Source organism: Lontra canadensis, unplaced genomic scaffold, assembly GCF_010015895.1.
Source record: "Lontra canadensis isolate GAN:19392208 unplaced genomic scaffold, GSC_riverotter_1.0 scaffold17, whole genome shotgun sequence".
In the NCBI taxonomy this organism is placed as follows: domain Eukaryota; kingdom Metazoa; phylum Chordata; class Mammalia; order Carnivora; family Mustelidae; genus Lontra; species Lontra canadensis.
In genome coordinates, this window is record NW_022631011.1 from 11,749,176 (window position 1) to 11,767,548 (window position 18,373).

At 39.2% G+C, this 18,373-nt stretch overlaps 1 protein-coding gene across 30 annotated transcripts in view; it reads right to left on the reverse strand.

Annotated features, from left to right (window-relative positions):
• DTNA (dystrobrevin alpha) overlaps positions 1-18,373 on the reverse strand; it is a 355,367-nt gene that overhangs the window by 79,489 nt on the left and 257,505 nt on the right. For all 30 annotated transcript variants that reach the window (XM_032859621.1, XM_032859622.1, XM_032859623.1 and 27 more), the window contains 2 exons: positions 12,612-12,825; positions 1,802-1,887 (listed from right to left, as the gene is read on the reverse strand). In XM_032859621.1, the coding sequence (XP_032715512.1) occupies positions 1,802-1,887; positions 12,612-12,825 (300 nt within the window). The remainder of the gene's footprint in view (positions 1-1,801; positions 1,888-12,611; positions 12,826-18,373) is intronic.

Genomic DNA, 18,373 nt, shown 5'->3' on the forward strand with positions numbered 1-18,373 from the left:
TATGGAATCCTTTTATCCAGTCCCTATTAGTGCAACATTGAGTAAGTATTTGGAAATGACTCTCAAGACTTAAAAACAAGGCATGTATCTAATGCCCTCAGCATAAGTGGCCAACTGTGACACGAGGTCAGCACACAAGGCCCTGCAGAGTTTCCTCCTCTGCCCTGCTTTGTTTTGCTCAACTTTCTCCTCCCAGCCTAAACCTAGAGGAAATGCCTCATGGATTACTCCGAAGCTATGTTTTAAACAAGGACATTGGTCCCACCACCTTCTCATTTAGTTATTATCCTCACTCAAGCACTCGGGCAGATAGTTTTTAATTTTAAAAATAGCTTTCAGGCTAACTAAAGAGAAACTAAACTCTCCCTTATAAAGCCTGCTTGGGCTTCTCTGAATCTGAAATGCATTTGGCTGGTCTGTGGAAGGAGGCTTCCGAAGTGAGGGGGGATGTATGCTTGTGGGGTTTCCGTGTGCCTTCCACTCATCTACCTATCCAGAGACATAACTCTGTTTTGGAGTATGTCTGGGGAAATTCCAGAGGAACAAAGAGGTTTTTGTTTTTTTTTTTTGTCCCCCTCCCCCTGTATCTTTGTTTCTTTTCCCCCTCTTTGCGAAAGAGATCACACTCCGAAGCTGACAGGCAGCAGGTGAGAAATGTGCCTGGAGCCTGAGAGTCACAGATGAGTAGAGCTGGAAGGGACCCTCCAGGTATCTAACAAAATCCCCAAATTTGGGATAAAGATGGAAAGGAAAGACTAAGGAAGTAGAGTAACTTCCATAGGGTAACTCAGCGAATTAGTCACTCAGCTGGGCTTGCCATCTGGGTTCCTGATTCTCACGATAGTGCTCTTCCCCACACAGCCTTATAGCCTGAACTCACCACATTTAAGATAAGGGAAAGGGGTAAGTGGAAATTTTTCTTTTAAATAGCAGCATATACATCATTTAAAAACAGTTGAAAATGAAAATTCTTGCCCCCTACTCTCACGCTAGGTCTTCTGAAACAAAAAACAAAAATCCAGAAATCTATGATTTCAAAAGTCCTCTGGATGATTCTATATACATATACACCAAAATTTCAGAACCACTGGTGTAGAGAAAAAAGTCAGGTTCTTGTACCACCTTAGCTATATGATTTACTTTATTCTATCTCTCTGAGTCTCAGCTTCTTTACTTAAAACAAACAAAACTTCCATGTTTTCTTGGTTAAAGAACTACCACATTTGGTGACAAAACGTACATAAAAGGGGCCACAATCACCCAATGCACCTTAGCTATCACATTTTTATTGGAATCCAGTTAATTCTAAGTCTGTAGTGTTTCTATGCAATTCTTATGCCTATACCCCGGCAATGTCTACTTGGGAACCTTGGGGATTCCCAGTGACTTGAACAGCACAGGCTAAGAAAAATGAAGAAATGTGCCAGGAGCTTTGACTTTACATTACCTAAAAAAAAGGAAGGTTGCCCAACATGGCCTTCACATCCCTATGAAGATGGACTTATGCCTGTAAGGCTGTATAGAGCAATGAACTTGAAAGGATATACATCTTACTTTAATATTATAAGAAGTCTAGTTGGTGATACTCAACAGGCTATAGCTAATAATAATCCATAAGTAGAAGGAAAACATTCATATCATTAACATTTATCTAATATGAAAATATTTCTGTGATAAAATCCAAAGATCCATGAAGATTATATTTCAAACAACTCTCATAGAATGAGGAAAGTAAAATGGGCAGTAGGACACGGGAGTACACGGGAGGGATGAGCAGAGAGAGACACCAAGAATAACTTACATCTTAATTTGTCCATGATCTTCCCTCCACACAACGTGGCTAAAGCCATTTTGACAGCAAATACTGAAATTTTACCATGGCCTTCCCTGTTTAATGATAAGAGGGGGGGGTAAAAAAAAAGACGTCATTTGAAGAACTTTCAGTAATGAGATCTGACATTTTCTGTTCTGTAGAAATCATAGGATACTGTAACTGCATACATTATGTGAACATATCCATTTTAGAAAAGACCATGAATACAATTCAACACAAATTTCTGAAAAGCTGTCTATTCAATATTTCCTTTTTTCAAGAGAGCAGAACCTTCAAGTTGTTGTTTGTGTATGTCACTTGCTCAGAGCATAAACTGGCATCTAGAGAGATATGTACTATTTAGCTACAGATTACAATTACAGAACATGATTTTCACCCTGGGTTTCATAAAATAATTTTATGCAGGATGATTCCACAGTCTTTATAACTTATTTAAGCAAGGTTTCAGAAAGAAATTTTTTTTGGTCAGAGAATTCCTGAATTTTGTTAGAGTAACTATGGGGAATTTTCCATCACAGTTTTTTTCACCCGTCATTTCTGACCCACAAGCTGACTGTGTGTATGTGATACATTTACTTTTCAAAGAGAGCTGATATTTTAAAGGGGCAAAAAAGGAAGAGCTCTGTTAGAGCTCCTTCAACCTAAATGACACCAGATCAGCCAAATCTTCATTGATTCAGGAAGTATAACTAACTTGTCCTTCACAAAATGTGATATAATGGGATATAAAGAGCACACTGTAACGAGTGTAATATTTCAGCTACATGATTTTTCAGCTAGGATAAACTGTTTATTCTTGTGTCCTTGGAATTAGAAAGTGTATCCCGTTAGTAATTCATTTCTTTGATAGTTGCTATTCTTAAGAACAATCAAAGGAGTTATTCAAAATAATAATGGGGCTGAAAGGTAAGAAAAGTCAGTATTGACAAGGGTTTAGTATATAGAATAAATCATTTATATGAAGGTCCATATTTATGACACATTAGGAGAACAAGATATAATAAGTAATTGTGTCTTTGTTCATTACTGGACTCCAGAGACAGATCATTTGTCATTCATCCTTGTTGCTGTCATACTCAGCATAGGACCTCAAATACAGCCAGTCAGAATGTAAAACTGACTGAGCCCTATCCAGTGACTCTCCCATTTATCTTTCTAAGCCTAAGCACCAGATCTATATACTTACTTATGAGAAATAATCTTACCTTGGATACCTCATGTCAAACCAAGTATGTTCAAAGTAGAACTCATGCTCTTCACAAAGCGTTCCCATCATACTCAGACCAACCCACTACTAACCTGCTTCTGGTTATCAGACTTACCATGTACCTAGTTACCCAAAAATGAACCCCCAGGAAGGGGTTACCCTTGACTTCGTTCTCTTCTTTAATTCCCCACCACCTGAATAAATGTTTGAGGGACATTTAACGACAGTTAACGATACCTCCTACCTGTATGTTAGAATTATTCCCTGTTTTCCATTTGAACTGCCATTGCCTCACCAGCTCTTGCGTGAACACTGTTGTCACTTCTTAAATGACCTCTTTGCTTGCACACTCACATCACAGATTCAACTATATTATTTCATTATTTAAATCTCTGATTGGCTGTTTGCCTACAGGATATGGTTATGGCTTCACCTGTGCTCTCCAGTCTCACCTGCTACCATTTCTGTTAAACTCCGCTCCCCAGTCCCACATTTAATGCCCCTGCCCTTCCTACCACCTTTGCCCAGGACCCTCTCTCCTACCTATTCATCAAGACTCAGCTCAGTATCATCACTCACCTGGCTCTGAAATGTGCAGGCAAATACTCTGCTTTCCACTTTCACCTACTATTTGGCACCTATCTCACTGAGTGAACTTAATTTGTTTATTTACATGTCTGCATGTAATGTGACCCCACACTGTGACATCCTTGGGGACAGAGACCATATCTTCTCAATTTGTTGAATTCCTAGTGCCTTCCACTTAGTCTTCCACAAAATTAATGAACAATATATTTCTTATGTTAATTAATGATTACTAATCATTAGAACAGGTGCCCCTAGAATTTGGAATGACTACTCACTTAGTTGTTTGCTAATTTAGAGCAGGTAGCTGTAAGAAAAATGCAATGATTTTGTAAAAAAAAAAAGCCTCATTCAGAATTATTCCATGTGTACTGTATTCCCAACTGCATGGATAACCAGAAATATCAAAAATTTTATTTTAGGAAATAATTAGTTCCCTTTCCTTGGCTGAAACATGGTTCAAATTGTGAGAACAGGGAAATCTACCAAGTGTGGAAGAAGAGGAGCAATGAAGTGATAAAGTAGTCTTCATGACTCAGAAATTGAACATTATATGTGAGACTTTAAGAGCAACACAAGTTTCTTTCAAGGAATCGGAGAGAACAATTTAACTCACGAAAGAGGATGGAGCACAGATAATGCTGGCACAGAGAGTTCTCCATAGGTTGAAATGATGATAGCTCACAAATGAATTCTTAAACCTTAGCTTTTAATGAAGAAGATCACAGGGAGATCGCCAGTTCTGTATTGTTCTTGGAAATGCAAGATTAATGCTATTACATCCAGGAGTGGTTGTATCAGAGCTATTCTGCCAAATTGACATAATAAATCTAGATAAATCACCAAGCGGAGGGCAGCTCAATGAGAGTTTTGCAGGAACTCAAGGGTGAAATTAGGCCACTGGAATGTATTGTTATGCAAGCCAGCGTGCCAGATTGCAAAGGTGACCCTTGTCACTAAGAAGGATTCAGGGGGTATGCAGGAATGCAGATCTCGGGAAGCACACCACTGCTGGGTGAGTTTAGACCTTGCTCAGCCCGGGATAAACCTTGAAGGAATTTAGGGAGTAAGTGGAGATGAATGACTCCACAATGCAAAAGGTTGACAACCAGGACTTAAATACATGTGGGTCTTTTTAAAGAACATCTTCAGTAGACCTAACAGGATGAAGAAAGGTGGGGGTGGGGGTGGGGGGTGGGGAGAAAGATTTTCTAAAGGCCTTCGATAAGATTCCATACCAAAAGCCATTACTTAAGGTCATCTTGGGATCAGGGTCTCTATTTGTGTGTGTGTGTGTGTGTGATAAAAGAAGTGGCGTTAACAAAGGAAACAAGGAGTAGGAAATTGTTGGGATATCCCAAGGGGGACAGTACAAGAGTTATGCTCACTGGGAATCATCCCTGACCAGGGCCATTTGATCCATGAACAGTTTGGGAAATCCCTTACCTATCTAGGAAGTGGAAAGTCCAGCTCATGAAGATGGATAACAGGAAGTTCCCAGAAGTTTTGTGCAAATGAGCAGGAAAGCCACATATTGTTCCAAAATGAGTTTGCACACACAATGCCTCTAGGAGGAGTAAAGCAGTCAAAGGGCACGTATGGGGATGTTGGCCATTGGCCACAACTCCAGAAGCGGACCGGCCAAAGAGTGTTGAGGATGAAAAACACGGACTGTCTCTAATGCTGCAGGCCAAACAGCCTTGGAACGGCAACACCAGGAAGAGCGCTAGAAAAAGTCTATGCTCTTGCCTTGTTTTTACGAAACGCTATGGCAGCACATCTCCAAGTTCACGTGCAGTTCTGAGCATCACCTAAAGAAAGACGGAGCACAGCCAGCAGGGTTTGAGTATACCACGTGCAGAAGACAAAAGTATCCGTCAGGACCGTCCACTTCCGGGGTGGGCAGGGCCTTAGAATCAATGACAGGATCACGTGAGCTGTTCTTTGTGAACAAAAGTTGCTAGCTGATTCTTCAGGAGTGTAAGAGGCACATGAGTGATTTTAAATGAAATTTACTATTAGCCTACCATTTTTTTCCTAAAAAATTTTTATTTATTTATTTTTAAAGTAAAAATTGTACTTATTTTAATATTTTCCCTTTCAATGTGGAGCAAGAACACAATGCATAATCCATCGCTTTCCTCTTTTTCCCCACTATTTGGATTTTGGCAAAATGGAATATATTCTATTTTTTAGGCCAGTTATCCTGAAGCTCTTGCCAATGCAAACTTCACTTTCCAGTTCTAGCTTGAGGTAAAAAACCACACAGGTTAAATTGCTACACCAGTATATAATTAATACCTTAAAGGGTATTTAAGACTATCAAAAAATTAGCAAAAGTATAAACTGAAATTGCTTCATAAGTCAGTGTTTCCTTAAATCTTTTATTTCCCTTATACTTTGTTTTCTCACTCTGAAAATTTTCAAATCTTCCTAAGAGGTGACTGATTAAAAATGGAAACCAGAAAGCACTTACCCTTTGGTTTAAATACATGCAAAGATATGTAGAGTCTCTGTCTTAAAAACATAAATTACTTTAAAGTTTGACTCATAATAATAAAAAGTGAGTAAACTGCATTACACTGGGCTTTTTCATGACCTCACAGAGACAAACTGATTTCTTTGAACTAAGAAGGTATTGGTTTCAAGGAAAAGTTGTCTGGGAGAGAAAATCTGTTTTTGACAAGAAGGGAAAATAACAAATTGATATTGATAGGTTTGGGAGGCTAGGCTGAATTCAGGACAGAATGTAAATTTTTTCCAGGTTGCCAAGCCAGTTTCCTGTTTGAAATGATAGAATCCCATGATAAATTTTAAGTCCTTGAAAACGGATTTGAATTCTGACTGATTCTTTTTGGAACAGGCTGCAGGAATTATTTTTCTATTTAAGAGTACTAAAACGAGAAACTCTTCTTATACCAACACATTTCACAAAAACATTTGGTAAGCATTTTCATGAGCATAGAACTCAAATTGCTCTTTCTCACACATTTTGGTGGCTTAATTAACTGAGAAAATTGTTTCCTCCTCTGGCTTTCACAACACGCCTCTATCATAACTCATGTCTTTATCTGGGAATATTTTGTTCATATGGATCCCTGATTTTGTAACTCAACAGATATTTATTGACAATGCCTTACAGGTTGGGGATATAAAGGTGAATAAAGTATGGCTCCTACCCCCCAAGTTGGCTCATAGTCTGTTGGAGAAAGAGTCAAAACCAGTTAATTTTAATACACATTTTTAAGAGGGTGGGGATCTCACCTTTCTCGTCTTTCTTCCCCAGCATAATGTGTGTGGCACTTAGCGCAAAGCAAGCTCTTAATACATGTTAATTAAATAAATAAATGTACATGTGAAAAGAAATTTTGATCTACCACTTAAGTTTTATATTGAGAAATGCTAAGTTTTGGGGTGAAGTTACAAAAAATTGACCTTACGGTCCTCAATTTTAGATTGTGCACTTGTGTGACACCTTGATTTCTGAAGTGATCACATCCATGATTACTCTTGTTTTTTGGGTAAGTGAAGTTAACATGTGAACAGATAGAAATCCCTCAGTGGTCTGTGGCATCTCTTTGGGTTCCCCTTCATGTTAGCAAAACATTTGGGAAAAGAATTCTTCATAACACCTCCCCATGTGAGTTTGCCAGGAGTTTCTCCAGAATGGAAGGGGCCAGAACTTTACACCTATGAAATTCCATTTGCCACTCACACCAAGTCTAAGTGTGACATAAAGGTGAGTGACATTAAGGCTGTTCATTTTATCTACAATTGTGAAACTTCTTTGAAAAAGGTCCTATAGTCCTATTTTAGCGACATGTAGAAAATCTTGGAAGAAATTCTTTTCTACTAGAACAAAATTTTAGCGATTAGAGGAGAATGTTCTGTGGAAATCTTGAATTTAAGACATAGTAAGAAAAAAGAATCACCAGGCAAACACTATGTTAAGTATCTAGTTTTGGCCATATAGATAGTAAAAAGAAAGGAGAACATTTGGTTTTATAGACCTCTTCTTTCTTTGCTCTCACACATCCTCACAGTGTCAAATGTGAACGACACATTTCATTGGTGCACTGAGAAAGGGCCACGTACTTGTAGTACGTCCTGCATTAAACATCAAAATCATCTTTAAAACTCAAAAGGCAGAAGGGATTTGGCAGAGTTCCAGAATATTCTATATCCATGCGTCTGAAATAGCACCGTTGGTACCTTTCGTAGCGCCGGGGGGTGGGGCAGGGGGGCTCAGCAGTGGGAATGGATGTTCAAATGGCTCAGCAAGGTGCAATACATCAAGCAGAGAGGAAAATACCAGGATTTTGTATTCCCTGTGAAAGACTATTATACGATAGACTTGGAGTTCTGGATGACTGTCATAAAACTGACTCGAAATCTACAATGTAATAAAAGTTAAATCCAAATATTTCCTTCACATACGCTCTGTCAGATTGTCTAAATAATAATAGCAAACTGGAAAGGTGAGGAATGTGAGCCTGATAAAAATATTCTGAAAAGTAGGGTAGGTCTGGGGGTGGGGGGGAATGTACATTAATTCTCATTAAGAAAAAAGAAACAGAAAACATGAATAGAGCTGAATATATCCTGATGCCTGAAAAAAAGGATTTTTTTCCCCCACTCACCTCACCTGTAATCACACTGTGTCAAACTGGGAGGATTGTTGGCACACAGAAAATGCTGACAACACATTAGCTGTTATTACAATTAGTATATTATTACTATCATTGGAGAAGTGGCATTAATAATACAGCTTGACATCATAGGAATGTCCCTGTTCCTTTTAATATTTATCATTGCCCTACTGTGATATTCGTATGACTGAATATATGTGAAAACATTTGCTAAAAACAAGGCCACTATCACATAATCTACCTGAGAAGGACCTTCCCTAAGAAGGAAGATTCTAGTGAACTGAAAAGAGATGAAGTCAACAGACGGAAGTTGTTCATGTTTCCCAGGGAAGTAAGAAGAGAGTAAGAGAACCATGATGACGTTTTTTGGTGAAAATAGGATACCCCCACATTAGTAGCCATAGACATCTGATTTTCTTCTCTTGTGGAGCAGAAGTAAAAATAGAGGTTATGAACCTAGGTGTCAGGCAAAGTTTGACTCACTAGTCTTGGTAAGATACTAGAGATTTAGGAGGACTTGATTTCAGAAAAAGAATAAGAAATCAGTGTGATGAGCTAAGAAAAGTCAATCATTGATCTTCATTCATTCATTCATTCATTCATTCACAAGTTCATTCTGAGCTGGATACGGTCTCAGGGCTGTACATGTAAAGAGACACGACCCCGCTCGGCAATAGTTTGCGGGGGGCGGTCATACACACAGTAAGACATGCACCGTAACGGAAGAGCGGATTCATGTGTGAGGAACAGTGGGGTCGGGGCCTGTGGGAGTCAGCTCACCCAGGAGAGGGGAAGGGCTTCCCAGTGGACCAGTTCTGTGACCAACCCCCCCCCACAAAGGCCACTATAGACTTCTAAGAATTAATATCAAGATCACAATTATCCCTCCATAAATCTGTTGAAAAAAAAAAATATTGTCATCTTGTAACTTGCTGCCATGTTGTTTTACTGTCGTTACTTTCTATTTCCTTAAAAATAACAGTAACGGTGAGAAGAAAAGCTGCTTCCAGGCAGTCAGCAAATAAGGGAAGGCAGCAGGCTCATTCCTGAAGTGTGCAGAAGAAAGAGACAAGATGGAGAGAAAGGCTCAGGCTGTTTCCCAATATCTTTCTTCCCTTTCGGTCCCTGCTCCCTAATTTTGACACCTCTTTTTCTACTCTTCCCAGGTGTATCCGCCCATTTTCTTAAGGACCCTGGAGAAGACAGTGTCTGGGGTGGAAAGACCTGTTAGCAGTCGGCTGGTAATCGATGACAGCTTGACTCCTGCTAGGTACAGCCATTTTTAGAAGGGAAGTCAGGAAGAACAAAAATCTTCTAGACTCAAGAGCCTGACTATTCAGAGACAGAATGACAAGCATAAGTAGAGCCATTGGGCACACATCCTAGGTCCTAACATTCTAGAAATCATCCTGCATATGCAGCTATGCACTCTCTACCTCCTAAGAGGCTGACTTGGCGGAGACAACTTAGAACCAGAAGACTGACCGCGGTCTGCAGTAAGCATGCCCGTGTGAAAACTGAGAGCAAGGTGTTTTTTGGGGGGAGAGAAGGAAGGAGTGCTGTTTTGGGGAACAATGCTGTGAGAAGGCAAGTCTGGCTCTCAGGGCCACAGCCAAGCGCAGTGGGCTTTGAACCTCGTTTCAAGTTACCATTGTCATGGCAGACTCCGCCTCACTGGGTCTGGTGAATTTTAAGGCACTACTAAAACAATGACCAAGTTTCTCTGAATGCAATTTCTTATTCTCATTCTTCATGAATTTAAATTGCTATACTTTCTTTTTTAAAAAATGTATATAAATGACCTCTTTAGAATGCAGGATTTAATTTTTATTTTAGAGTTTTCCCCCCTGGTTTTTATATGTTCATTTAAATTACCGCAAATGAGAGAAAATCTCCCAAATGTTTCAGTGATTCTATAAGAGCAACAACCTATCTTTGATGTACGAGGGCTCATTCACATCTACCAACATGCAGAAGGCTTCCTTAAACACTTGGGTTCTGTCATGGGATAGGTGGTAGGAAGTGACACCAGATTTCCACACTGGATCTCTCTGCAGAAATAGGAGTTGACTATTTTAAGAAATGGAATTGAACATTCATTTTATTCATAAGTTTCTCTTCTTACATTCACTTCTAAGTGAATATTTCCGGTTATATTCTCTTCCCAGTTAGTGGTGCTTCCTTATGGCGCACATCTCACATCATCTAGAATTTCAAAAGCCATCAGATGGAAATGTGAGTATCAGCAGAACTGCCTATACTCATTTGCTATGCCAAGAGAGAGAAGGCAGAAGTATCTGTAGACAGGGGTCTCTACGTGGATGTGTCTGTAGATCTGTAAAATGAGATTTCTCCATATGGATGTTTAAAAAAATCTACTACAATGAGATTATTGGAAGTATACATCAGGGCCCTTTTTATCTGTAAGAAGAGGAAGAGCCAAACAAATAATTCCATTTGAATATTCATGTCAATGTTTCCTTACCTTGGGATAGTCCATAAGCTTAGCACTCATCAATCTTGAACTAATTATCAGTAGCTGTTTAGAGAATATATGCAGGTCATTTTTTTCAAAGTGATCTTCCCAATATTTCCAAACAGAAATAAAAAACTAACTCTATTGTATATTTCTCTAGACATGGGAAGTATTGAGGAATGGTCTGTTGTATATTTCTCAAGACATGAGAAGTATTGAGGTACAGTATATTGTATCATATAAAATATAAGATATGTATACATCACATCTCTCATGTATTTCATAAAATCCCCCTTCTTTATTGTTAATCTGGCCCCATTTCTGTACTTACGGAGTGGATACAAATTATTTTTTACCTTTGAGCCCTTACGAATCCTTCAGGAATACTCTAAGATTTGGCAAAAATTTTAGTTCTCTTTTTATATTTTCCATTGTTCCACTTTAAACAAATAAGTTCCCTGAAGACGTTAGCGGCGAGTCTGGAAGCTTCTGTGCTCTTGTCAAGGGGGCAGGATGGAAATGTCCTTAGAGTCATTCCATAGCCTGGTTCCATTCTGTCACCTGTCATGTGGAACCACAGCCTCCCCTATATGACTGCCACTCGGTTACCATAGTGATTAGGCCAAAGCAGTACATCAGTCCTGAAGTCTGCATAGGCTAAGCATGGGATCTATCAAGCTGGACTGCTTATTTTAGAACTGTTTATTTCAACTCGAGAATTACTCAAAATATAAACATCCCAAGACAATAATCTACACTAGTCAAACTGAGCACAAATAATTCTTTTACCACTCTAGGCTGTAAAGTGACAGCTGGTGACTTTTATGAGTGGCATAATAACATTAGCCGGGCTGGAACATCTCCAGTGCCGGGCTTCAATATTCCCAGGCATTGGCCAGACAATGAGACTAAGCAAAACCTTTCGTCTTAAAATGCGATCGCTGAAAGGTCAAGTTAGCAATTTTCCTTTTTAATATTCAAAACCAGTAGTGAAAGTGGAGATGTTGATACTATATCTGGACTAGAGGCTATCAGCAAAAGACCTTTTGAAATCTTAGGCTGATAAAGTAATTCAGGGGAGTTTTTACAATTCACAAGGCTGCCACATATGCCTTGGAAAAGAAATCTTAGCTGAATACCTAAATCCCTACTCTGCCCCTAACCAGTCGAGAGACACTGGACAAGCCACAGTCTCTTTGTGCTTCAGGTCTTTCATCTGTAAAATGAGAGATTTGGAAGAACAATCTTTAATATTTCAGCCAGCTCTGAAATCCTCTGATTCTATGAGAGGAAATTATAAGATAATGAGGCTGAGTTTCAACTGTCTTGTGTGGACGGCATGACATGGCTTTAGATGGCACATTATTGACGGATCCCGTAATGCAAGTCATGGTTACTTTCACCAGGCTGGTCAGGAAACCCTTGTCAATTTCTGTCTGTTTGCTCTAGGGTCTTGTTATGACACCTCAGAAACACTGTCTTAGACAATCTGCAAAGAAGAGAGTTAAAAACATCCTCCCACTTTATGCTTCATTGAACTGCTCCATAGGCATGCCATCATGCCACACTTTCAGACAACCATAGCTTCTAGGAAGCATTGGGTGAGTTAAATAAAGGTCAGCCTAGAAAATACGACTGTCCTCAGCTTCCTATGGTTCTATTTTACTCCCTCGTTTTTCTCCAGAGCATTTGAAATGGACGTTACACACAGAGCGACTTTATTGAGGTAAGTATCTGGTCAAGAAAAAAAGAGGTGGTTGGTTACTTGTAGAAAATTATTTGGAAGAAAGACCAAGAAGGACAAGAGGAAGGAGAGACCAAACATGTGGAGAGGAACAGATATCCGAAGAGAGAGCTTACGGGTCAAAGGCCGCCAGCAGGAAGTTAAGCAGGAGGCTGATGGACTGCTCCACCTGGATTTGGTGAGTGGTTGGCATCCGCTTGTTGAGCTGGTAGAAAATGGTGGACAGCACGGCCTCCAAGCGGGCCACACTGAGTTCTATATTCGGGTCCAGGTTGTTCAGAGCATTTTCCCGCAATGCTTCTATGACGTTCCAAATGTCCACCAGGTGCACTACACACAATTAAAGCAGAGGGAACACATCAGCCCAAAATGCGGGGAAAGGTTAAGTTCATTATTTTACACGTACCGTCGGTCTAGTTTTGTCGAGGACCCTCACAGTCTTCAATATGGGATCAACTTCTGTAGGGGTCGACACAGTAAATGTATAGAGACAAAGAAGAGCTCAAAGACTTGATATGTATAATAGCAAGAAAATAATTTCCTGAAAACCACAGTAGATGGTTATTGCCAATCTTCAAAATGACCCTTGAAATACAACTACTATCTTTATGTTACGTGAGAGAAAGTGAGGGAAGTTAAATGACAAATGCCAAGGCCCAAGGCCAGTGGATGGCAAAACTGGCATTCAAATCCATGTGTCTCTGACTTTTTAAAAATATTGAGATCTGTGTGCTATGATGAGTGCTGTGAAATGTGTAAACCTGGCAATTCACAGACCTGTACCCCTGGGGATAAAAATACATTATATGTTTATTAAAAAATTTAAAAATTAAATTAAAAAATTTGAAAAAAATATTGAGATGTACCTGACATACAACATCATGTAAGTTTAAGTGTAAGGTGTACGACATGTTGATTTTGATACATTTCTGTATTGCAGTGTGATCACCACCGTAGCATTAGCGAACACGTCATGTCCCATAATTACCATTTCTTTTTCTGTGGTGAGAGCATTTACGATCTAGTTTCTTAGCAACTTTGAAGTACACAGCACTTGTGATTAAACTTAACAAGTCTATCTGGCTTGAAAGCATTTTTCCAAGGCACACACTGACCCCTTAAAAGAAAGAGCAAACCACACTCAAATTCTAGTGTTTGAAAAGATATCGAACCTGCATTTATTTAAAATATTTTCATTTATTTATATACTTTTCGTAGTATAAGGTTTGAAATAAAGGGGGGAAAGTTAAGGAAGGCAGGAAAAGAGGCAAGGGAAAAAGGAAAAGTAATCTCTAGAAGGCAGCAGCAGAACTTAATCACAGATCCCTTCACTAACCTGGTCAAGAACAAACAGTTCTTTGGCTTGTATTATTGAGTAGCTCACCAAGCTGAAGTCATGGTTAGTTTCACCAGGATATCAAGAATTTCACTTCTCTTTCTTCCCTGTTTGTGCTGAGGTCTTGTTATAACATTCCAGAAACCATCTCCACAATCAAGACAGTGAACATCTCTATCAGCCCTAAAAGTTTCCTCCTGTTCCTTTTAATTCACCCCATTTCCCATCCTAGGCAACCACAGATAGAGCTTCCAAGATGCTTTTCTAGAATTTTATATAGCTGGAATTATACAGTATGTACTCTTTTTTTTGGGGCGGGGGTCTGGATTCTTTTACTTAGTATAATTATCTTGAAACTCATCTGTGCTGTTGCATATAACAATAGTTTCTTCCTTTACACCGTTGAGCAGTACTCTTTTGTATGGATAGGTCACAATTTGGTTATCAACTCACCTGCTGATGGACACTTGGGTTTTTTCAGTTTTGGGTGATCATGAATGAAGTTACTATGAACAATCTTGCACAAATGTTTGTATTGACATATGCTTCCATTTCTGTTGGTAAATACTTGGAAATGAAGTGCCTAGGTGGTATGGTCAGTGTACATTTAATTTCTGAGAAACTTCCCAAGTGTTTTCCAACATAGTTGTACTATTTTCCATCCACAACAACAAGGTATGAGAATTCCAGTTTCTCTACAGTGACACCAAATTTAAGGTTCGCTTTTCATGATACCTTTGCATTTGAAAACAAATCTGTTGTCTTTCTCAGTGAAATATGTACTTATGTTTCAGTTCCTGAGAAATGAGCACTCCATATATGTTTTCCTACCAACTCCCAAGTTTTAGTTTCCTACCTCTTTGCTCATGTGTAACACTATATTTAAAAAACAACACTAACATATATTGAATTCTGGGCTTGGGAAACTTCCAATAAACACTGGACTTGAAGTCTGAACACCTACATCCAAACATGGCTCTCCTCCTACAAGTGCATGCCCTCTTAACCTCAGAGACTTGGAGCTTTATTTTCGTCATCTACAAAGCAGGGACAGTATTCCTTAAATGGGAAAAAAATCACGAAGTCAGTTGTGGGAGTGCCTGATACACCGAGACAGTACATTACACTTGAACAAATGAACAATGTAAATCATGTAAAAAAAAAAAAAAACCCAAAACCAAACAAACACAACTTTGTAGCATATCTCTGATTTGGGATAGAAGAATGCAAATCACTTTCTAACTGAAATACTTAAATGTTTATTAGATTTGGAGCAATTCAGATTTATGTGATGGCAAATTTGTTCTCTTTTCTGTATATCACACAAATAAATAATTATTTATTTATTTATTTATTTATAATTATTTATTTAATTTCTTGAGGAATTAAATTAATTTCTGTGGGAACTGGGATTCCTATATTTATTCCCTTTATGCTTCATCTAGAGATTCTCTGGATCTAGCCCTTGGGGATCTGTCTGGGTTCAGAATGTGAAGATGTTGTTCCTGCCTCAGAGAACTAACAGTCAGGTGGGGATAGAGACATGATTCACAATCACACAGATAATCAGAAATGATGACCTAGCATGACAGACAGGGTGCAAGGTACAAAATGGGATTAGGAGATGGTTTGCGAAGAGGCCAGAGGAACAAGATAAGGCTGGAGGAGCCCTGTAGCTCTGGCAGGTATTTGGGTCTTTATGCTGACAGTATGAAGACACGGGTTTTAAATAGAGTGACATGCTCAGAAATGCAGCTTAAAGACGTCATTTCAGACTGTAAGGGAAGAGAGTAATTGACATGGACAGGCGTGCAGGGCAGAAATGGCTGAAGCCTGCTGCTGTGGTCCCAGGAAAGATGGTGGTATTATTTCTCTCCCTTCCTTCCTTCCTTCCTTCCTTCCTTCCTTCCTTCCTTTCTTTCTTTCTTTCTTTCTTTCTTTCTTTCTTTTCTTTCTTTCTTTCTTTCTTTCTTTTAAATATTTTATTTATTTATTTGTCAGAGAGAGAGAGTGCACAGGCAGAGAGAGGTAGAGGCAGAGGGTGAAGCAGGCTCCCTGTTGAGAAAGGAGCCCGATGTGGGACTCGATCCCAGGACACCGGGATCATGACCCGAACTGAAGGCAGCCACTTAACCGACTGAGCCACCCAGGCATCCTGTAAAGATGGTGGTATTATTTCTTAAAAGATTCATTTATTTATTTTAGAAGGGAAGAGGAGAGGCGGAGGGAGAGGGATGGAGAGACTCTCTAGCAGACTCCCCACTGAGCATGGAGCCCAACCCAAGGCTGGATTCCCTGACCCTGAAATCATGACCCGAGCCAAGACCAAGAGTCGAATGAACAACTGAGCCACCCGGGGTCCCCCCGGGATGCTGGCATTTTTGCAGAGGCATGGCAGTGCACAAAAAAGCCATAATCATGCACATTACACATACTTATCTTCCAAGAGTGGCAGAAGGCAGATTTTGTAATCACAAAGATTGAGGTTTCACTCCTGGCTCCCCTGATAAGTGTAGGCAAGTTATTTCTCCCCTATACATGTTATTATTTCCTTTTTAGAAATAAGGAGAGGAATCCCAACCAGAGAGAGTTGTAGTGAGGAGAAAGAAAAAGTATAGACAAGTGCTAACCACAGAGTTGGCACATAGGTGCTCAACGAATGATAGCTGTTAGTGTTAAAATAATTAAACACCTTTGATTTACAGCCATACTTTCTTCTTACTAATTTACAAGATCTGTGACTCCAAACGTAAGCTTCAGCACAGTCCCCCCAAATTTAATAACCCAATTAACATGCAACTTTGCACATATATTATATAGGCGCTCTAAAAGAAGCTTAAACTACATCCCAGCCATAAAAGTGGATCCTATTCAGTCTGTCATGAATTCTGAGTTGGTGGAGTTTGAACTGATTTGGACACAGTTGATCAGTAGAGGGGGGTGAGGAAGGCCCTCTTCCACAGAGACTTCTTGGAAACTTTCACTGGTAACCACTATGGGAGCTGCAGATCACAGTGCAGAACTGTGCAAGTTCCTGGACAGTATGTTCGACCAACTTCTACTGACCTTGGGCAATCTCTTAACATCCTTAAGCTTCAGTTTCCACATCTGTAAAGTGGGGACAATAAGAGTTGCTCCAGAAAAACAACAAAAAAAAAAAGCTGCTCCACTGCAGGATTATTGAGGGGATCAAATGAGATAATCCATATAAAGCATTTCACCTGGTGCTTAGTGAATAAGTTATTAAATAATTACTTAACATCCATTCATTATTTTTGAAAGGGTATCACAAGCTTTTTGCTTAATGAAATAAGAACACTAAGAAATGTGCTAAGTTGAGAGTCATAAGGAAGCTATTAGGAAGTCTGTTTGAAAAGTCTGACAGTCGTATAAACATGTTGTTTACTCTTGAGCCATCAAATCATTTTAGAAAATGAAGATATTTACGTTGTGCAGTGATGACTGTGCACCACTAGATGGCACTGTGAACACTTTACTAAATATCCATCAAGCTTTAACTGTCCATCGTAAGCACCTATGAGGCACAGGCCTAGGAAGTGGGGTTTCCTCATCTATATTACTGCATATATTTTATACTAATATACTAGATAAAGCAACAGTTTGTATAATAAAATTATTTGGCTAACATTATCCATATCAAATATAAACATGTATTCTTAAAAGTAGTATTTAGTACTTCACAGAATCTTAAAAATAGTATTAGTGTAGATTTTGGACATTAGTAATGCCTAACAGCTTGTATTCATGAATAAATGAAAATAGACACAGCTTTAATAGTTTGTCTTCAGTCCAGGCAATCTCAGGTAGGAGAGGGCTAAGTCAGAGGCTGAGGTGTGGTATATTTGCATGAGGGTAGAGAAGAGTTTGCTGTTCTCAAGTGATGTTTCTTATCTGTTTGCTGATGTTACATTATTTTCATAGGAAATGAACTCTTTAGGTCACAGCGCTGACTTAAATTCAAATATCTCTGGAAAAAGTGCAAAAAAACCAAACTCATTTATACCTAGAAAGGAATGAACTGAGGTCATAAACTTGATCCGAAATAGGAGAAGTATATAAATAGGGTAAATATGGAAGAGAGGGCAGAGCAAGGACAGGAATATCAAAAGACAACCTCAGGAGTTAGTCTGTCATTATTTAGTCCAGGACCAGGCTTCCCTGGACCACGTCATCATAGAGATTGGGTCCAGGTCAGTGAATCTAAGGAAAAAGAAATTTTTTTTAAGCACTTAGGAAAAAAAGGAAAAAAAGCTTAAGCACTTGGATCTCAAAATTCCCAAGCCTACTTTCTACTACTTACCAATTCCAAAATTTAGGAAGGTGGGAAAGGCTTTCCACAAAGCTCTCCAGGTGATTCTGACAATCTTATAGAACTTTAGAAGTCTTTCAGAGGGCTTGAAGCTGGGGAAGGTCAGTGAACAATCATAGTGACTTTTTAACTCTGGTCATTTTGAAGTGGTGGTTTTCCACAGTGGCCGCAGGCTGGAAAGCCCTACAGGTTGTAGAACAGCTCCTTGGGGC